Here is a 23,614-nt window from a genome sequence, read left to right as displayed (position 1 = left end):
TACATATATATGTATATATATAAAATGTTAAAAGGTCAAACAGAACTTATGAAATCTATAAAGCACACTTCTTTAAAATCCAAAATTTTAAAAAAGCAAAGTAAAATGTAGCACTAGAACTTTACAGATTTATTTAAACTGAACCACTAAAGTCATGTGACCACTCCTAATTACTGAAGTTCCTTGATGAAAACGTACACTACTGTTTCTAAGTAGATAATTCATTTCTAAGGAAACTCACTAATAGTATCAAAGTAAAAAAAAAAAAAAAAAAAGAAGAGGAAAATAATGGAAATTACCCAGAGTATTCAACTTAGACAATAAGCTCTCAGGAAAGGGGAAAAGAGTATGTTGGCAGGTGTCTGCAAGGAGCTAGATATTACAATGGAATCGGTTTTCATTCTGCAGAATAACCATGAGACTTGCTGCAATGTCAGCTCCAAGCACACACTGAGGGACTCCAGAAACTGCTCATTGATCATGCAGTACTTTATAATGCGCATAGGCTTTTTTCTCCTAACCCCACCTAGCTTTCCTTTGCAGTTTATTCTCCCAAGCCCTCTCTCCCTAATAAAAATCTCTTCAAGATAATGAAATATTTAATAAATTGTCTTAACAATCTAAGTATTAAGAATACTACTTATCATCATAAAGCCTCTTTATCTGAATTAGCCAGTTTTTTCTTAATAAGAGGGGAAAAAAACCCTACAACCCCACAGATAAGAAAATGGGATTTAAATATCTGTAACTATAAATACAAATGTCTGATAGTATACTACAACCAAGGCCAAAAACAATTATAGTTTCACTTTGGCATGTATTTATTTCCTTGAGCTGATTTATATTTAGATAGGTTCTTAAAAAACTGATACAACCAGGAAAAATAAAAAGAAGATATAATTTAAAATACTCATGACTCAAAATGCAGATTTTTATTGTGAGCTGTCAAGCATTACTGCCTTAAATTTTAGGGTCTTTTAATTTTTAATTTAATAATTTATTTTATAGTAATCAAAGTCACATGAAAAACCAAGAACCAGAGTGTGCCAGCTAAATTAAGCAATCAGATTGATATATATATATGCTTAATTTTACCTAGAAACTTCACTACAAGCAGAGCTTTGGGCTTAAATATGTAAATGAATTCTAAGACATGCAATACTAAACCTACTTAAAGCTGCTTTGCAGACCCCACCTTCTAATGAGTTAATCTAAAGGTCACCAGCAGCACCAAGGCCTTTCCAAGGCCCTTTCTTTTATTTCCTATCAAACAGATCTACAAATTATGAAACATGAAGTTTAAACAAAATAATTGTAGACTTGTTTAGTAATCATGTGAATCAGACTGGCACATTCTCACACGGAATAAGGTCTGACTGTATCTGCTTTTATGCTCAGCCTCTCTTTGCTCTCTAATCTATTCATCTGTAAAATAATTCTGGCAGATAAGATTTCTTTGTTCAGATTTCAACTTTCATTTCAGTTACAAACCTAACCCTACCTCAAGAATGTCTTCTAGAACATATGCTTCCATTTCAGCCGCTGTCTCCACCATGTTTTATCAAACTGCCATGTTTCTTACTGCACTATGATTAGATCATTGCCAGCAGGAACACTCCTCTGTGTCAGCAAGGGAACAGGAAATGGAATGTTCTATTACATGCCTAAAGCAGCTTAGCTGTTCACTAGCCAGGCATCTACCAAAAGAGCAGGGGGTGACTCACTGTGTATTTTTTAAAGATACAGAAGCTCTATTCTAAAGCAAACTTCCGTCATGTAATTTCAGCAGACAAAACAGTCTCTTATTTCACCATTTCAAATTTTAAAATCCTAAAAATTCAAAAAAGAATTAATTACCTCTTTTAGAAAAGCTATTTAAATACATCCGGCTTCCTGCTTGAACAAAAAAGGCTAAAGTGAAATTACATAGCAATTTATCCTTACTAAAGCCTTCTGGTAAGTAATGACTATTAAGAAAGGAGAAGGCAAAGTAATACAAATTAGGAATTTGTTACATTGGGCAAAATTCATTATGTACATATACATTACAGGTGTTAACTTGAGGGTGTCAAAAATAATTATCCTAATGTAGTTTTTTATGGTAACCTGGTTTTTGGTAAACTAATCTGTGATACCTAAGAGAATAAGATTAATATTCAATTGATTTACGATTGCTGAAGCAAGACGTAACACACTATGGTTAAATTCATTTTCTAGGAATGCCTATAACTTTATCAACTAACCAAAGAAATCGTTTTCCCTACCCCGCCCCTACTCATAAATAAAAGTGACTAAAATATTTCAGATAAATGAATTCAGAAACACTGTATCTGGATCAATAATTAATAGCAAATAAAGTGGTGACTGACAGTAGAGCCAATTCATATGTATCCATATGATATCCAATTCATATGAAATCCTCAGTTTAGTATAATTTGTTATTTTGTCAATTTCTTCCTTATGCAATCTGGAATATGGAAAATACAATGAGAAAGGAACAATGCTTTATGTTCTGTGGCATTGAAAAAAAAAAAAACCCTACACTTATCAAAGTGCCATACAACCTGAACTTGATGAGATCTTCAATGTGCAGATTAACAATCTATAATTTTAAATTGAACAGTCTTTAATCCAAATTCTCCTAAAGAAAATGAATTGTTAAAAAGAAAGGAAAAAGCAAGGAAAAAATTAGACGAGGGAGTTATTAACACATACAGCCAGATCTATCTAAGTTGAGAAGAGTGATGGTATGAATGATATTGCAAGTAATGTCTCTTCAAAGTGATGCCATGTTTTAGTAGAGGTTTTGTAGTTCTCTTGGGCCTCCGTTTATCAATCTGTAAAACGGGTAACATTCATCCAACATGAAATATCTATTGCATATCAGAAACTGTTGTAGGTATAGTCAGCAAGACATATAATTTCTCTTAGGTTTATATGAAGATTCAAAGAGAGAAAGTATGTATTACTCAGTTTCTGACATTTTACCTTACTGTGTTCAGCAATACAGTTATTTTTTTAATAAACATGTTATTTAATCCTTACAATAACCCTGCTAAGTGATAACAACTTAAATAACAATAATTACATTGTGCTTACTATATGCCATTTTAAATGCATTGTATATATTAACTCATATAATTCTCACAATAATCCTAACAAAGGTAGGCACTATTATCTCCATTCTATATATGTGGAAACTGAGGAAAAGAAACTTGCCTAACTTATTCCCAACTAAACTAACTAAATTGAGGAGCTACAATTTGAACCCAGGTAGTTGCTCCAGAGTCCATCCTCTGTATCATCTACTCTTATATCCTCCAAGTGATATTATCCTCATTTCACAAATGAAGAAATCATGTCTCAGAGAGTGCAGTTATATAGCAGAATTGGGATTCAAAACAAGAACAGTCTGACTCCAAACACTATGTGAAATTAATGAAAAACAAATGATTATCTAAAATAATGTTTTCTCAGTTCATATATAGTGCTTACATTTATGTATGGGTATGCCTGGCATTTGTAGGCTTCTAAAAATAATTACCATTGTTAAGAACTAGTTTAAGAGGAACTAGCAAACTGGCTTCTATTTCCTAACAGGTCAATTCTTCCCATGCTTGAAATAAACTGCTTCAACCTCAGATTAAGAGAAGTTATCAACAAGGTTTCTTTTTCTCAAACTTTCCTCTAACATAAGCAAACCAAGATAGGTTTGAGTTCAAAGAATCTTTATGTTGAAGCCAAGGACAGGCTTTCCAACTTAGACAAGATATCAGCTCCCTCTAAGGCTCAAGTCAACCAAACCATTCACTCTTTCCTTCCCTTCTGTTCTAGGATTATGGAGTGCTTATGTTTTCTGACATTTACTGTTAAGTTTTTAGTAATAAATATGTGATACGCTTTCTCCTTCAGAATTATGTATATTTATCATCTCTGTCCCTTACAGATCAGAAGTCTGATGAAAGCAGGCAACACTTTGTTCATCAATGTATACCCAGGGCCCCCGGTCTCTGCAATAAGGCAGACATTTAAGTATTTGTTGATGAAATAACAAATGCATGAATAAAGGAATTGTTTGATACCCTGTAATCCAATCTCTTTTAATTTATGGCTACCACTAGGAATAATACCTGATGACAAAAAAATCTGGTCTGTGACTACTATCTTTAGGTTACTGATATAAGATATTAAAAACATTTAATATAAACTGTATCTCAGAATTTCTGTAATTCTTTGTTAATATAGCAAAATAATTACTTTTCTCATCATTTTATTTTCTGGTCCTTTTTGTTAATATGATAGCCTATGCCATACCACAGGATAATCTGTACAAAACGGTGTGAAAGGAGATTCATATACATCTGTCTTAAGACTCTACATTATAGAAGTGTATCACCTCTCTTCTAGTTCAACCTCATTTTGTAGGCAGAGAAACTGTTTTCCTATTTCAACAGCACAAGGTCTTTCATTTTTGCCAATGACAAAAGCATTAAAGTATAAATAGCAGTGGATATACTAAGAGTTAGGCAAATATATACCAACATGATAAATAACTAAAGAAAATGATTAAAATGTCCAAGTGACCAGAAAAAGAAAAGCCTCTCTCACCAAAAAGGACAGAAGAAGCTCAATAAATACCAAAATAGATGAAGGGATCTCCTAAACTTACAATTTTATTTAGGACCAGCACTAGCACTTGCTTCTTTGAACAAGGAACAAGAAAATCAAACATACAGACACAGATACACACAAGTGTGTTACATGCAAGCAACACTATTTTGTATGATTTAAGATTTTCTTGGTACTCGTTTCCCCACATAAGACTTTTTAAATAAAAATTCCTTGTAAAGGAGTTTTGTTACCATCAAATATTTTCTTCTATTTAGGGAAAGGCAAGAGTTTTCAAAATCCATGCTTTCAACCAAAACAAGGACAGATAATTGGTGGTAGAATAAATGTAATTATTTCACCTACTTACACAAAAACAAACTACTAGAAAAACAGTATCAAAACTTCCCCTTTCAAAAATGTATGAAATGTAGTCATTACTTTACAATATCTCTATTTTTCTTTTTCTACTCTGTTACATATTTTAGCAGAGGTATGAAACCCAAGTGTGAAATAGACTGAAACAAACATAAGTGAGATACAGCTATTTGAGTTAAATAGAATTTAAATTAAAAGATTAATAAAATCTGGTCAAATTTCTTAAAGTAAATACAGTATTAATAATATTATCATCATGATTTAACTTTTCATTTCTTTTAAATGAACCATTCCATTATATGACTGAGGGTTTTAGATGTATGTCTAAGGTAGCAAGGGAATATTCTTTTCATTACCACCAGTTTACTTGCTTTTATTTTTAACTATGTTTTTTATCTATGAAGTAACATACATATATGGACACCATTCACATACAACACTTACTTTCACCAACTCTAAAAAGCACAGCTAGTTAAGTGTACCCTTCTAAAACTACATATATGAAGCACATTTTAGTCCTAGATTATTTTTTATATGCATACATTTCTGCACTCCGATTTTTAAAATTTAATACATGATAATTAGCACATACAAATCTACCTCTTTGAATTTGACAGCTGCTCAAAATTTCACTGACGAACTGTACTATATTTAATTAGTTTCTATTGATGGATATTAGTTCTAACGTTTTATAATACTGAAAATGATAACGCCCAGTGAAAGAGCACATATATTCTGCCCATGCCTAAATAAAACTGTGATAAATTTCTTGATAGGTAAATGTATTTACACTGTTATGTCACCAAACTATCCCCTCAAAAAGATGAACTAATTTACACTCTGAGACTGCATGCTTCCATACAAATTTAAGTATTAATGATACAAATCTATTAAGAAACAAAGATCAGAATTTAGCATCAGCTCTAAAACACGTTATCCAGTTTCATCCCTAGTTCCTCATTTCCACTTTTCAATGAACCTCAAATGAGTTACACTTCCTCTCATCTAACTTCCACCCCTTACTGAAAATACCACATAAATTCATTCCGACAGATTAAGAATTTCGATTATTTACCCAAAAAACAAACAAAAAAGCCTACTTATTTATTTGTGTTTACTCTATTTATATGTAGTTGGAAAAAAAGAGAATGGGGAGTCAAATGATCTACTATTACAAAAGCATTTCTATTGAAATACAAATTCCATCCAGGTTTAATGGATTCTTTAGAGTAAACTGAAGTTTCTGCTAGAATTTAGTATTCTAAAGATCCTGAATTATTTGGTTATAGTCTCACTAAAGAAAAATTAATAAAATATTGTTGGGTATATTTATGTTTGCCTTCCAGATTTATTTCAACTACTCACTTATATACTCTAAGCATGAAATTAAAAATAAAATTGACTAAATCTTCACAGGGACTTTCAAAATAAATGTTAACAGTTGGACATGCTTCTAGATACGTGAAGGAATACCTACAAGGCTTAGGTATCAAACAATTTAAAATTGTAACCTCATAAATATAAATAAAATAATACAAAGGCCACCCAGTAGTATATTCTAAATGTGAGAAAGGGTATGAAAAATTTCATAATATTTTATTGCTTAAATGAACTTTTTCTCAAGGATAATACTATAAAAAGTCCTACTTAACTTTTCTTGGAAAGATCATCATTAGCATTTTGGTCATTTATTTACACAAATAATTACAGAGTGCTTATTAGGTGACAGGCTTTAAATTATTACACAATGGATAAAGAACAACCAAGTCAGTCTACTCTATCTCCAAGAGTCTATAATCTAGAAAAACTTGATCCTGATTCTCAACATAGTTTAAACATCAAAACCTTAAGTGCTTTTTTCCTCTTCTCCCTTTCTGTTTTTCTTTACTCCAGCTAATAAAAAAAAATCTGAAATTCCACTTACAGCAGTGCAGAAAATATTATTATAGCTAAACATTTCATTCAGATGGGCCCTATGTACACAATGGAATACAAGCACATTGTTGTCTAAATATAAGTAACACACTAAGTAAAGTAAGAAACAAGTAAAGGGTAGAAGTTTTCAGCAAGGGGTAGAAGTTAGATGAGAGGGGTGTAACTTCCATTTGAGGTTCATTGAAAAGTGGAAATGAGGAACAAAGGATAAAACTGGATAACATGCTTTAGAGCTGATACTGATTTCTGATCTTTGTTTCTTGACCCTCCAATAGTTCTGCCTTTTGGACACTTGCATTTGTTGTCTCTACACATGATGGGTCACACCACGAATTCATTCTTTTTCCAGTATTTCACAGTAACTGACAAAATACTTATTGTTTTTAGATCACATTCATCAGCACCCCAAGTTTGTACTACACACATTTTCAAAGAAAAATTCAAAAAGTAAATGCACAATACAAATTAGTCATTTCAGTGTTTTGGGTTTTATTTTATTTTAAATAGGCTGAATCTATCAATAATACAGCACTCTCAATTTCATCAGCAACACAATAACTGTCTTCTGTTCCAAAGCAACAAGCACCCATCAACAAAAACATCCACAGTCCTCTCTTCAACCCTGCACAGTGGTGGGGAGAGTATAAAGGCTGGGGACAAAAATCCAATTACAAGAAAAGACAAGTTCAAAGCCAATTTTTTATTTCCACCACCCTTCTGAAGGACAACTACTATTCTACTCTAGGGGACTGAATACACAGCTCCAGATAACTCACTTAAGATATTATCAAAGGCATGGAAAATAATCCTAATGTAAAAACTACACAAGTCATCTTGGAATCCCAGTGCTGTCACTGGCTCTACTCAGGTTCCTTGATGGTCTGGAGTCACTGGCAACAAGCTCCAGTCTGATGTCTCATGATGCCTACTGCCACTCTGTTTAGTTCTTCCCTAATCAATTAATAAGAAATCTTGAATGGTTTGCCTGCAAACAATTATTCCAAGTACCGGAAGACTACTCCTTCAGACTTATGCCTAAGATTACATTAATTTGTCTCTATGCCACCAAGGTCCAAGCAAAAACTGCAAAATGGGGTACCATTTCCTTTTCCATTAACTTGATCCTGACCATAGACAGGGGATCTTTAAAAGTCTTTACAAGAGAACCACAGAGTGTAACTATGACAACCTGAAGTTCCCTGTAGACAGGATTCCAACACAACCCTCATATACGTATATTTACATAAATATTGATTTCATTTAATGTAACTGTGAACTACCTCTTTGGTCTTCATGAAAATATTTCACAACACAGCTATGGTAGAAGTAATGTTACAGTTACTTTCAACTTTCCCCCCAAATTTCAGATATCCAGTTATACTACCAAATCACCAAGAAAAAGTAAGATAAAAAGCAGTATTTCCCTATTTTTGTGTATATAACAGATATCTCACTAGTATAGTTTATGAAATCTAATTTAACCTACATTCATGTCTTTCAGCTCCTCCATCACCAATTTCATTCTTATCGGTGTCAAGTACTTTTAGAAAACCTATGTAAACTCCCATCCTCTTCAAAAATATATATGCCAAGTCTCTCAGAGAAGGTAGTTAATATTGTTTAAAGGGCAGGCACTCAGTAACTGATAAATTACAAAATGTTTAAAACAGTATGAACTGCCAAACATAATTTTGTACTTAATGTTTGTTACTGAATGCTTTAGGAATCCAACCTCCCCTTACATAAATTTCCAGTGAATGCTTACTTTTTAAAGTATAGCTAAGTTATTTTAAAGGCATACATTTACATATCTTGATTTTTTTTTAGCACTCCAGCTTGCTTAGAAAACTATGTACAAGTAGGAAGTGTACCTAGCTCTTAGGGACTTCTGTAGTTTACACTTTAAATACTTAAAGGTGTACAATACCATAGGATACTGTACTTTTTGTATTTAAAATCATATCTGTAAAATACACAATTAGAAATCTGCTTCCTCAAAAGATCATGTTCTGATGCAATACTCCTAACTAACCTTTCAAAAAACATTTTACCCATGTACTGCATAACTGGATGCCAATTTGCCTTTACCTTGAAGTGGCATCAAAATAAAATTCTTTCATCCTTTCATTATCTGGCTAGGGACATAATAATCAGCCCCATCTCCAGCAAGCCAATTCTATTTCCATCTGCCTCCTTCCAGTTCTTCCAGAGGACACACCCTGCCTCTAGTAACTGTACTCTCTTTGATCACGTGACTTCCTCCTTATGGCCAAACCAGGCTTCTAATCCTAGTCTTCAGTACATCAGAGAAAATGTCATCTTATTTAGAGGCATTGGCAGAAGGACTCAGAATTTTGCTGTATATCCAACTTTTTAACAATATCCTTTAAAAAAAAAAATAAAAAAAGAATCACAGTAAGCAGGAATTGACATACAAAATCTGAGTGCAAGCCAGTTAAGAAATAATTACGTATCCTACAAAACAACAGTCATATTTTTATTCCATGCAACTTGACAACTTCCTGGAATTAATCTGTGTGTGTTTTCTATTTCTATCTAAGTTTCTAAAAACTAACGTGTGGTCCTGGTCACCTTAAAAGTATTATTATCTAACTAGGTAGTTTCAACAGACCTGCAATATTTTTAATATAAATGCGATACATCCAAGTGGAATTTTTAAAAAAATTCAAAGACCAAAATGGCACAAGGTGAACAGTAAGTCATTTTTGTTACCCACCTGCCTCAAAATGGCAATACATTACTGACACTTCAGCAGACTTCTAGCATGGTTACCAGCTTAACTTTAATGCCATTTTACTATTGTTTCTTGATTCACCATTTTCATAAACTATCCACAGATTGTTCATTGAAGAAATGTGCACTGATCCTTCCTTTGTTGATTTCTATCTCCTAATTTGATAGGTTGTATTATTTTTATATTTCAAAGATTTATAACACATTCTACTCTGTATTTTTAATTAAGCCTATTCTATGTGTTCTAAGTTGATTTTAAAAACCAAAATCAATCAATACAAGGTGACCAGGTAAATACTAATCACTGAAAGAAATGTACTTTTATATCATTCAGACATTACTAGTTGAAAGAGAAATGTCTTGTATTCTAGACTGATTAACACTTTTTTTTCTAGCTTTCTTCAGTTCAAGGCCCAAGATCACCATTGTAGCTACCAGTTTCTTACCCCCACACTGCCCTTACCACCATATCCTCTACCTCAGATGATATTTTTCATTGTCTTACAGTACCTCAAATATTTTCATATAATGTACATAGTTTTTCCAACGGTAAAAAAAGTGTACTTTTCCTCACATAATTGTTTGGTTGAGTCTAGAAAATTAAGAGCCAAATTTATTTTCCCCCAAAGAGGAAGACAGTGCTCCACTGTCTTCAAGCATTCAGCAAGGCTGCTAAGAACTCAGTCATTTGATCCTCCCATTTTTTAATCCCTCTCTCTGGCAGTATCTGGGGATTTTCTTTTTATCAGTACAGTTCTGAAATTCTACCAGATGTGTCTAGATGCATATATTTTTCCATTCATCCTGCTTGATAATAGATGGGCTCTTTCAATCTGAAATTCATTATCTTTCTCCAGCTCATGAATTTTCTTCAATTATTTCTTTCAACTTATTTTCTCCTTCCCTTTGTTCCTGTTCTCTGCTTCTAGAAGTCTTATTTAGAGACGTGAAAATTTTGTGATGTATTTTCCGCACCTCTTTAACTTTCTCTCAATTTTTCCATATTGTTTTTTTGCTTCATATACAGAGTTCTTCCTCTTTAACTCCAAATCAACAACTCAGTCTTGATTCATGCTAAATTGTTATTTAGCCCACCCATTAAATTTTTAAAAAATAATTTTCAAGATCTTTTTCAGTTTTCCGTCCCTTTTGCAATGAAACTATGATTAATCATTACAACATGTTCTTACATCTTAAATGAAGTACCAATTATATTTTTCTTTGATGTTTTCTTCTGATTTATATTTGAGGTCAGTTGTTCTTTTATTCATCTTAATCCTCTTCCATCTTGATTCTCCTCAATTGTCTGATCATCCCTGTCTGTTTATATTGTCAAATTAAACATTACTTTAAAGAGTATAGGAACCAGTGCAGGCTTTCTTTGAGGTTGTTTTGGTTTGTTTTCCCAAGTGGCTTCTCTCTTAAATGGGAAAGTAGTACTATTTAAGGAGCAGGGCATAAGGAAAAGCAGGCATCCCAGAAAGGTTCCTGGATGAGAAGTCAAGCTCACTGGGAACTGCCAAAATTGCTTTCCTCTGGAGTAGCATGCTATAGTGCCTCTACTTCTCTCTCAGGCTACATCTCAGTACATGTCTACTGAACTGTTGATCTATTTTCTGCACAGTTCTTAGACTTCTAGAAAAGGTATCATGCCACCAGAGCTATTTAGACTGGAGAAAGGGCAAAAAGGAGGCCCAACTAACACAGCACTTTGGAAAATGATTCTTTAAAATATTCTTGATTATTAACCCAACTGCCCACTACTGTTATTTTTATTTGTTGACTCCAAGCTTGGAGCCTTTCCGAGGTTCCCCTAGGAAAACCTGAGCTTACCTCTGGTATCTTCAGTCCCAGTTTCCTCAGAGAATTTTGCTGTCAATCCGATCCCGTGAACTTTCTATCTTCTTCAAAATTTCTGGTCCTCTGATGGTACCTGTAGTGGACTGTGAACTGTAATTTTACTGCTCAACATGCTTTCTCCCACCCCCTTTTTCTAGTGACATAATCCCTCTTGTCTGTGGGGAAACAGTCCATGTGATTGAGGTGGAGGCGATTCTTCCCAGTCACTACAAGGTTGGCCACATGACCCACATCTGGCTAGATTATCCCTCCCCAACTCCTTTGGCAGCCATCTTTACAAGGCTGAAAATAAAGCTAATATAGAAAAAAAGAGGGGCTAAATATGTTGATATGGAAACAGTACTGATGACAGCATTTAAATCTGGATTTATCTATGCCTAAATTGGATCTTCTCCCTCCTTCCCCAAATACATGCAAGTACACATTAAAGTTACACAGCCAATGTGGTCCTTTTGCTCCTGCCTAAGGTAGTTTTGACTAATAGAGTAACACCTGTTGCTGTTTTTCAGAACTGGTTTAATTTGATCTTTAAACAATGTCAGTGAGAGGATGGAAAAAAAAGAAGTTAAAGGAATGTGTCAGTACACCATATTTAAAAGCAAAGTTAGGATAATAACTGGAAAATAAACATGAAGACATGAAATTAAAGCTTTATACTTTATGAAGTAGCTGTAAACTTTGTAAAGTATATGATATTTTTCCATAAGACATCCTTCATAATTCTAGAGGAAAAAAAAGCAGATATAAAAACTAATTAGTGCCTACCTATTTTTTTCTGAGTCAAGATTCCAATGGTTTCAAAAATAAGGGAAGATTGGTGAGTGATTTAAGACTTTCTAGTCTACTATTATCCAAAAAATAATCTCTGAATTATCTAGTAGCACTCCCTGGAAGGAGAATTCTCTAGTTATTGGTATAATTATTATAGGGTGAAGGTATAAAAAGGGTTGTGTACTTTGTAATTTTAGAGGTAATGAAAAGCAGAAAAGATCACACTGAACTCCTCAATGGATAAATGATAAAATCCAGTATACTCTTCACCTAAGGTTATGAACCATAATCCATGGTTCATAAACCTATGCCTCAAGAACTCTATAACCCTCCTGAACAATTTGCAAAATGCTGTATGTTATGCATTCTGGGGAAGAATAAGTCCATAGTTTTCATCAAAATCTAACTAAAATTCATGACCTGAAAAAGGTAGAGAAAACTGTTCCTGACTGAAAAAAGATCAATGACAACTTCACTCAAGAATTATATGTAATAATTAAACCCAGAAAAATATGTAAGTAATGAATACCTCCAACATATAGGAAATGTACTAGATACATAGATTAACTCTATTCTTGAGAAAAACTCTTATTAGAAAAAAAAATCATTTACCCCAACACAGATGAAGCAAATGAAGTTATTATGCAGTAACTTCTCCAAAGTAACATAGTATTAAAACTCAAAAGTCAGTTTCCCAACTTGATTTCAAACTCTTTCCATAAAATGTTTTTTTCAGGAGAAATATTGTTAAGAAAAGAAATACAAAGGCACTGGGTATTTCATGATGTAACATAATTTTATGTCAGATACAGAAATTGCCAAGTTTTCACATGCCTTGGAATTGGAATCTGATCCTTCTTCCTAATTGCCCTTTGAGATTTTTAGGGAAACTTCTGCTTCTGGCAGTGCGATCAGGAGGGCCTTAGTATTTGATTAAGATGTACGAATCTTTAACATTTAAGGCTGCCAAAGCCAATGACTGGGTCCTCTTGCCAAGAGAAGTTGTTATTCTGGGTATCATGGGATATAAAACAAAGTAGGTCATAGATTTAAGACAAAAATCTGCAATACCAATCCCATATGTTTTGTGTCTTGGCATAAAGCTAAAGTATGGTAAGACCTCCCACATATGGTACCTTTGTAAACTTAAAATTCCAGTACTTGGATCTGGCCAAGAGAACTTAGGTTCTGGAGTTTAGGTTGGAGCCAGAGAGCTGAGTTGAATGGTGGAGAGGATCTTGGATGGTGAAGTGGGGTGGTGGTGGTGGTGGTGGTGGTGGTGGTGCGTGCGTGCGTGCGTGTGTGTGTGTACATACATATGGGGTGGTGTATATATATGAGAGAGTAAGAAAAGAAGAAAAGGTACAAGTGTAAAAAGAATCCAAAAAGCAAGTTAGGGACATGCTGAAAGGTTCTGAGATTTAGAAAACAGCAAAGTCAAATCTTTGCTTTGATATTTTGTTTTTTTATCTAGAATCACAGAATCTGCTAAGCCTACAAGCAGAGAAGTCACAGAAATATGGTTTGCTTCATCATTCCCAGAAAAGGAGATAGAAGAATAAGAGAAGGATGTTGCATGTCACATCACTCTTACATGTCCCTCTTTTTTAACAGTATGATAAAGTACTATGGACTTTTAAATTCTGGGGGAACTCAAAAGCATTGTATTTAAATATTAAAAATCTAATGAATCCAAAATATAAATCTAAAAGGGCATCTAACCCAAACAACTATCACTTGTGGAGTCTTCATTACAGAATCCCACTCCCTATGATAACATTGGCTCCAATGAAAATAAATTAACCTACATGCACAACTACAGCTGAAGAGTTTTACTGAAAATCTATAAACTCAATAAAATAAACAAATTAAATAGTGTTAGTAAGGAAAATGAGAGTAAGATTTTTCTAAATTACAGATTTTAAGTTGTATTTTTAAAAAATAGCCAAAAATCTCATAACCCCAATGTCAAAAAGCTCTCCGTTCTTCCTCACACTTCATTTTTAACAACTAATATTTATGGAGACCCTTAACACTCACAAATGTGTTCACATACATTATCTCATCTAACCCTTACCAAAAGAAGATATTACTATGTCCCTTTTATGTGAAGTTTGAGAAGTTCTGGTTGCATATCGTACTTACTTGACAGCATGAATCAAGAGATGTAGCAGGATCTAAAGCAAGCAGTCTTTTCACTTCACATTTTGAGAATTTACTATAAAAGAAGACATCTACAAGGTATATATTTTGATTTCTGTGGGGAAGGAGGGAAGCAGTCTTGTAATCTGGTATTCTAACCAACTCTTATTTAAGCATACTAGTACCATTACTACTTATGTGTAATGATCTAGGTACAGGTCATAAATTAGTATAAGATGTTATTCATGTAGACCTGTAAAGAGAGCTAAGATGAAAGATGAAACGAGCTAGTGAGCTCTACAATTTATACAAAACATATTTCTTGAGCAATTACTAGAGAGGCCATAAAAGTACAATTAAGAGGGAACAGATTACAGGAGTTAAGAAAACAGACTTTGATATGAGACTGCCTATGTTTATATTCCATTACCATCATTTACTGTAACCTTGAGCAAGTTATTCTTTGCCTTAACTTTTTTTCTATCATAAAATGTGGACAATAATATTATCTGCCTGTTATAGCTGTGAATCTTAAACGAGATACTATACATAAAGCAATTAGAAACAGTGCCTGGCACATAATAAGCACTCATTAAAATACTAGTTATTACAATATCTGCTATTGAGATTATAATTACCCAAATGTGGTATTATGAACATCTTCAGGAAAGAGGTGTTATTTTATCTAGCTCTTTATAGATAAAACAGTCAACAGAAAGCAACATCCAGAGAGAAAAGATATTAATAGGATTTGAAAGTTGGTATCTGACCTACCACATCCTTAACATCTTAAATTACTAAAAAACCACTCTAGTTTAAAAAAATATGGCATTGACATACACAGTAAGATGAGAATTACAGAAACAGACTCATGTACCTTTCGTCTAGCACTTTGTCCATTGGAATATATCCTACCAAAACACAGAAACACATACACAAAGATATATCAAAGACAGTCCACTGCAGTTTATAATGTAAGAACACTGCGTAAAACAAAACACCTGTAAAGAACACTGGATAAAACCAGGGAAGTCATAATATCCAACAAGGGAATACTCCATAGCCATTAAAAAGAATAACATAAACTATATGTGTATGTGTATGGAAATAGTCCATGACAGACTATTAATTAAAAAAGAAAGTTTCAGAGTATTTTTGTAATGATCCCATTTATGCAAAACAAAAGTTTGTGTAAATACAGATGTGTATATATGTGTAAAAATGCACAGAAAAATGTATGAAATTATATACATTTAGAATTTACACCTTGGGATAAAAAAGAAGGGTGATTTTCAATTCCTAAACTTTATCTTCCTCTACTGTTTAAATTTTCACAATTTACATTTACTACATGCTTTAATAAACACAGAAAAAGATGAAATATCCCTTTAATATTCTTCCAACATAAGTAAACAAATAAGTAAATAAATAAATCACCAGTCAGTTTAGTATTGTTGCTGCATACGTTAAGATAGGTTTAATTTAAAAGATGTACCATCACCCCTCCAACAGAATTAAAACTTATCTACCTCTTTTAGCAGCTATTCTATTTTGGCATCTCTTTGGACAGCAATGGCGGGCTCTAAATTATTCCTAGGTCATTTGAAATATATTTTAAGAATAAAAAAACAAAACTAAAGAACTCTGGAATGATAATGCAGGATAATTAAAGACATACAGAGTTTACAGGTCCTGCCCTAATAGTATATGAAGATGCCCAAGTCCAAACTGACATCATACAATCAATAAAAACACTATACAGATGCCAGTGCTGCTCTTGTCTTCTCCACAAAAGCACCTTTGTTTCTTTAATAGAAATTTGTAAGGGCCAGAGGAAAGGAAGGGAAGAAGGAAGCTAAGTCTACTTAAGAGACAAGAAGTAGGAGGGAAAGAAAGCATTGTTTTAAAAGACCACTGACAGTACATGAAAAATAAGGAAAATTACCTTATTAGCCACAAGACCCTGCAGATATTAGCTACTCATCAAGTAGTACAGGAAACTGCTTAGTACAAACAACTAATTTTAGTGTGTGGGCCTTCAGGTTATACAAATGAAGTACATATCAACATGTATGTACTGGGCAGATATAATCCAGTCTATTGTTCTATGGTCTAAATATATGAACTAAAGGTAGCACTTCAAATAGTGCGAAAGGACAGACTATGAAATAGATAAACCAACTGATTATTTGGAAATTTAAGGTTAAGTTCCTACCTCCCTCTATAAGTCAATATTTAAATTTGAAATACATGAGTTAAGTGTAAAAACAAAAGGCACAATAGCCAAGAGGTAGAAGTAACCCAGAAGTCCATAATGGATGAATGGGTAAACAAAATGTGGTATATACACACAATGGATTATTCAGTCTTTAAGAGGAAGGAAATCCTGTCACATGCTACAACATGGATCAACCTTAGGGACACCAGGCTAAGTGAAATAAGCCAGTTACAGAGACAAATACTATATGATTCCTCTTATACGAGATACTTAAAATAGTCAAGTCATAGAAACATGAAGTACAATGGTGGCTGCCAGGTGTTGGGAGAAGAGGCTAATGAAGAGTTGTTGTTTAATGGGTATAGTTTCAGTTTTGGAAGATGAAAAAGTTCTGTAGATCTGTTGCGTAACAATGTGAACATATTTAACCCTAGTGAACTGTACACTTAAATGGTTAATGTAGTAAATTTTTTGCAGTTTTACCAAAACTAAATGTTTTAAATTATAAAAATACTGAGATATGCACTAAATTACTTATTCCACTTTAACTAATTAACTATAAAGACCAAACCAAGAACTTAATCAAACTTTTTTCTAACATCTCAGTGGCAAATAAGGTTTAAAGGAAAAAGGATACATATAAATTGAATCTGTAAAGCACAAAGTCTTTATAAGACTGATGTAAGGAAGGAATTGACTTACAGGTTCTCCCACCAAATTTAAAAATCTAATATGAAATAATCTCTATAGAATATATAATATAAAATGTTAATGAAATTAAATCCAACAATGTGTTTAAAAATACATCATACTAAATATTCCAAACACAGTTTAATACTAGGAAATTTATTGTTGTAATTCATTATATGACTAGATTGAGGGGAAAGGGAGAGAGTAATTACTACAATAGATGCCCACAAAACATTTGATAGAATTTAGTACATATTTCTGATAAAACTTAGTATAGTAAGCTAAGAGAAAGAGAGAAACTAAATTCATTAACAAGTATTTGTCTTATATGTAATAGTTACAATAATACCCCCATAAAAAGAAGGGAAAGCCAAGGACAGCCTCTATTACCACTTTAATCCAATATTTTATCCAACAGTGTTCAAAAACTAATACAATTAGAAAAGAAAAACAAACAAGAGGCCTAAATACTGAAAAAGAGACAAAAGACATCACTTACTGATGTCAATATAATAGTTTAATGAGAAAACTCAACATAACAAACTAACTTGAGACTTCAGTTTAGTGGGACATATGAACAAGATCAAAATATCAAAATCAATGCAAGAAAAAATACCATTCTGAAAGCAGTAAGAACTATAAAACAATCTGGAATACATGCCACAAAAAATGTGCAGAACCTATATGAAAAGTACAAAAGTTAAAGACAGATGAATGGCTTAGAAAAACAGACACATGCCATGGTTTCTTGATGGGGATGTTCAGCATTATACATGTATTTTCTCCCCAAATCAATCCAAATTTCAATGCAACTGCAATCAAAATCTCAATGGGCATATTTTACGGGCAGTTTACAAAAGTCATCTGACAAGCTAAAAGCACAATATCCAAAACACCCCAAAATATCTTCTGGACAAAGATCAATGAGGGAGAACTGGCTCTAAGACATCATAGCATGCTCATTTTTAGGCTAAACCATATGAAATTAGATACTCAGGCTAACATGGTAGGTTGAACAGTATGAAATCAGATATTTGATAACTTTTCATGCACAAAAAGAACAACTCCAAAGGTTCAACCTGGTAACTAGAACTAATGTGGACATAAGAATAAACAAATAGCTGTCAGGAATCAAATTCCTCCATTCCATGCACTCACAAATCCCTAAGTAGTAAGAAACAGACTAAGAGTTCATTAAAGTATTTATTTCTACTAATGACTGGTCAAAGACCAATGACTGGTCCTATTTCTTACCCCAGTTAAAGGCAGAAAACTAAGAGAAAGGGTGGAGAAGAGGAGAGGTGTAGAAGGAAAAAGTTTACTTCCAACAATCCTAGACACAGAATAATATCTAAATTGAAATCTAAAAGATGTGAAGAAAAAAAGTGCCAGGAGAACAACATCTTAGAAAGAAGATGCCAAGTGAGAAAATCTGTATATTCCTAAGAACAGAAAGGTCAGTGTGACGAGAAGGTAGTGAATGAGATGAAAGGGATATAAGATGAGGACAGAACAGTAAGATTAGCCATGGAAAGCCTCACTGGCCAAGTTACGAGTTTGGATTTTATTCTAAGGGCAATAAAAAGTCAAATAATGAATTACATTTCAGGAAGATTAGCCTAGCTGCTGCATGAAGAATGCAATTTTGAGAGACAAGAAAAGAGAGCTAAATCAATTAGGAAGCTACTATGAAATCCAAGTAAGATAACAGCCTGGACTAGGATAATGAGAGCAAAGATAGAAAGAAGTGGGAACTTTCAAGGTATACTTTGGAGATCTTGTGTCAAATATCTTTTCCTTCCCACTCTCTACTCAACTTTTTGGAAGAGGAACACTTTTCCTTTGGGAAATTACTTCATGAGACTCAACTGAGAATGCCCTTTTCTAGTCCACCTCCTAGAAGGGGTCAAAAGACATGACCTACACTTCAACACAGCTTCTTTCCCCCTAATGACAGTGTCTGGTTCAAGCAAGAATGGACATATGACCCATGTTAGGTCAACAAGACTACTTCAAGAACCAGTAGTAACTGTTTTTCTTGTATTGCTATCTATGTAGTTCCAGAATTATTTGGTGTAAGACATTAATTATCCCCCAGTATTCACACTCACCTTCTTTTAGTGAAACACTTCTCCACAAGTTATATTTGAGAATAAAGGCCACATAGCAAGAGCTAGGTCCTGGGTAAGGACATAAAAATTCTGACCAATTGGAGGTAACAGGAAGTGATGATTGCAATTCCTTTAAAGGAAGCAATCTGCCCATCTTTCTGTTTATTTCTCATGGACTGTGTATTAATTTGTGATGGCTGCTTTACAAAATACCATATACTGGATACCATATACAAAATACCAAAAAACAGAAATTTATTTCTCACAGTTCTTAAGGCCAGAAGTCCAAGATCAAGATGTCAGCAGGTTTGGTTTCTTCTGAGGCCTCACTCCTGGGCTCACTCCTCACATGACCTTTATCTGTGTGCACACATCCCTGGTGTCTTTTTTTGTGTCCAAATTTCCTCTTATAAGGACATCTTTTCAGGTTAGATTAGGACCCACCCATATAACCTGATTTGACCAAAATTACTTTTTTAAAGGCCCTATCTCTTTATTTAGTCACATTCTGAGATATTAGGGGTTAAGGCTTCAACATGAATTTTGAGGGGACATAATTCAGGTCCATACCAGACTGGAACATGGACATGATGCTGGTGAGCCTAATTAGACCTTGTAGATGAAGTCAACATCCTAATGCAGCACTGTCCAATAAAATTTTCTGTGTTAATGAAAATGATCTGTATCTACACTGCCTAATATGGTAGCCACAAGCCACATGTAACTACTTAAAATACAGTTGCCTCTTGAACAACATGGGTTTAAGCTGTGCAGGTCCACTTATATACAGATTTGGGACAAACTGAAAGAACATTTTCTTTTCTCTAGATTATTGTTAAGAATACAGTATATAATAGATAACATACAACATCTAAACCAACTGTTTATGTTTTCAGGCTTCTGGTCAACAGTAGGCTATTAGTAGTTAACAGTTGAGGGTGTCAAAAGTTATACTCAGATTTTTGACTATGCAGGAGGTTGGCATCCCTAACCCTCATGTTGTTCAAGGATCAGCTGTAATTAAAATTAAATAAAATAGAAAATCCAAACCCTTTGTTGTACTAGCCACATTTCAAGTGCATGGTAGCCATATGTAACTAATGGCTACCATATTGGACAGCACTGGGTAAGGGATGGTGTAATAAAATAGTAGAAACTTACATCTATTTATGCCCTAAAGGACTACCCACAGAGAATCATAATCTATTTTGCTTGAATCCCATGTGTTTTGGAGTCTCTTTTTTCAAACAGCTCATCCTATACCTTAACTAATACAGTAAATTATAAGTGGAGTAAGGCCATAACAATTCCTAAAAAACCTGATAATGCTTAGAGGACAGGTAGCAGGGAAACGTACCTCAGGCTGGAAAGCTAAAGACCTCTGTTACACAGCAGCAAACCATTTGGTAAAATTCTTGCTGCAATAATAGACAAGGCATGTCACATGACTGACTAACAAGTGTGTAGCTCTAAGAAAAGCAGTTAGAAAACCTCAGAATATTAGTGTATATTGGTTGTTTAAAGAACAACTCAACTAAGAATAAGGCAGTTTGCAAGCAGAGATAGATGTGAAAAAGAGTGCCACTGAGAGCAGCTCTCTCAGTAGCAAACCCTAATGTAAAGGAGTCCAGTAATCTGAGTCTCTCAGGTTGGGAAAGGCAGCTGCCTGTGCTCCCAATACAAGATGACTCAAAGGTTCTTTGCCAGATAGTAGCAAATAATCAGGTTAAGAGTGTTACTTTCCAACCTGTGTTAGTTTTCTATGTGTTAGCTTGGTTAAGCTAAACTAAGAAGGGAAGGCAGCAGCCGTTTTGTAAATACTTTCTCTTAGCTATTCAAACACTAATCCAGATGCTGCTGTAGGAGGATTGTGAACATGTAATTAAAGTCTCTAATCAACTGACTTTGAACTAGGGTCATCATCCTTAGCGAGCCTGAACTAGTCAGGTGAACTCTTAAAACTCTTCCTTGCAGATGAGACTCCAGATAGCAGCTAAGTCTACAAATGTTCTCCCTTCACTGGATCATCCTTTCCTAATTACCCATATTGCATATGCCCATGGGTTCCAGCCTGCCTGAGATTTTCCCTTCCTAACTGCTTTACAAATTTTAGACTTGCTTAAAGCCACAGTAATCAAGACAATTTGGTACTGGCACAAGAACAGAACAATAGACCAATGGAACAGACTAGAGAGCCCAGATATAAACCCAACCACATATGGTCAATTAATTTACGATAAAGGAACTATGGACATACAATGGGGAAATGACACCCTCTTCAACAACTGGTGTTGGCAAAACTGGACAGCTATATACAAGAGAATGAATCTGGATTATTATTTAACCCCATACACAAAAGTAAACTTGAAATGGATCAAAGACCTTAATGTAAGTCATGAAACCATAAAAATCTTAGAAGACAACATAGGCAAAAATTTCCTGAATATAAACATGAGTAACTTCTTCCTGAACGCATCTCCTCAAGCAAGGGAAACAAAAGCAAAAATGAACACATGGGACTACATCAAACTTAAAAGCTTCTGAAGGCAAAGAACACCATCAACAGAACAAAAAGACATCCTATAGTATGGGAGAATATATTTGTAAATGACATATCTGACAAGGGGTTAACATCCAAAATATATAAAGAACTCATACACCTCAACACTCAAAAAGCAAATAACCTGATTAAAAAATGGGTGGAGGATATGAAGAGACAATTCTCCAAAGAAGAAATTCAGATGGCCAACAGGCACATGAAAAGATGCTCCACATCACTAATAATCAGGAAATGCAATTAAAACCACAACGAGATATTACCTCACACCAGTCAGGATGGCCACCATCCAAAAGACTACGAACAACAAATGCTGGTGAGGATACGGAGAAAGGGGAACCCTTCTACACTGCTGGTGGGAATGTAAGCTAGTTCAACCATTGTGGAAAGCAATATGGAGGTTCCTCAAAAAACTAAAAATAGAAATACTATTTGACATGAGAATTCCATTCCTAGGAATTTACCCAAAGAATACAACTTCTCAGATTCAAAACGACACATGCACCCTTATGTTTATCACAGCACTATTTACAATAGCCAAGATATGGAAACAACCTAAGTGTCCATCAGTAGATGAATGGATAAAGAAGATATGGTACATATACACAGTGGAATACTATTCAGCCATAAGAAACAAATCCTACCATTTGCAACAACATGGATGGAGCTTGAGGATATTATGCTCAGTGACATAAGCCAGGCAGAGAAAGACAAGTGCCTAATAATTTCCTTCACTTACGGAGTATAACAACAAAGCAAAAGTGAAGGAACAAAACAGCAGCAGACTCACAGACTCCAAGAAGGAACTAGTGGTTACCAAAGGAGGGATGTGAGGGGATGGGCGGGGAGTGAGGGAGAAGGGGATCGAGGGGTATTATGTTTAGTACACATGGTATGGCGGGGGTCACGGGGAAGACAGTGTAGCACAGAGAAGGCAAATCGTGAATCTGTGGCATCTTACTACACTGATGGACAGTGACTGCAATGGGGTATAGGGGTGCTCAATATATATGGTTGAATGTAGTAACCACATTGTTTTTTCATATGAAACCTTCATAAGAGTGTATATCAATAATACCTTAATAAATAAATAAAATTTTGCTGTAAAAAAAAAATTTTAGACTTGCTTAGCCAGCCCCCAGAATTGTGTAAGCCAATTCCTTGTAATAAATCTCTTAATACATATCTATCTATCATATATAAATTTATTGTTCTGCTTCTCTGGTTAAACTCTGACTGATGTATCATTCTAGCCTGTTATTTCAGATGCACTCAAGGTAGCCAGGTAACACAGGGAGAAAAGGAACAGACATAGCAAAGAGACTGATAAGTACGAGAATGAGTAGATTTCAGAACATTTTTAACTTAAAAAGATCTTCTGCAATATTGCAAAGTACTGACTTAAAGCAACAGAAATCTAACAAGTTTTTGAAAGAGTTTTATCACCAAACTAAATTACTGGCCTATAAAAGCCTATTATTGAACTTTAAGTAATCCTCCCTAAATCTATACCAACTAGCAGGAACTACAAAAGTTATGCAATTCCTGGGGATGTCATATTTCAAATGCCTACTTTCAGATGTGGTAAAG

General features: G+C 34.1%; 1 protein-coding gene across 6 annotated transcripts in view; it reads right to left on the bottom strand.

Annotated features, from left to right (window-relative positions):
- Positions 1-23,614, bottom strand: part of ANKRD17 (ankyrin repeat domain 17) — a 166,506-nt gene that overhangs the window by 131,925 nt on the left and 10,967 nt on the right. The window contains exon 1 of one of the 6 annotated variants that reach the window (XM_017680370.3): positions 1,502-4,989. The exons of the other annotated variants lie outside the window; for them this stretch is intronic. Within the exon in view, the coding sequence (XP_017535859.2) occupies positions 1,502-1,555 (54 nt within the window). The 5' untranslated portion in view covers positions 1,556-4,989. Of the gene's footprint in view, positions 1-1,501; positions 4,990-23,614 lie in introns of those variants that run through there. 6 annotated transcript variants of the gene reach the window in all.

Source organism: Manis javanica, chromosome 5 (genome assembly GCF_040802235.1).
Source record: "Manis javanica isolate MJ-LG chromosome 5, MJ_LKY, whole genome shotgun sequence".
In the NCBI taxonomy this organism is placed as follows: domain Eukaryota; kingdom Metazoa; phylum Chordata; class Mammalia; order Pholidota; family Manidae; genus Manis; species Manis javanica.
The sequence above is the reverse complement of the archived record's forward strand: the minus strand, read 5'-3'. Positions and strand labels throughout refer to the sequence as shown.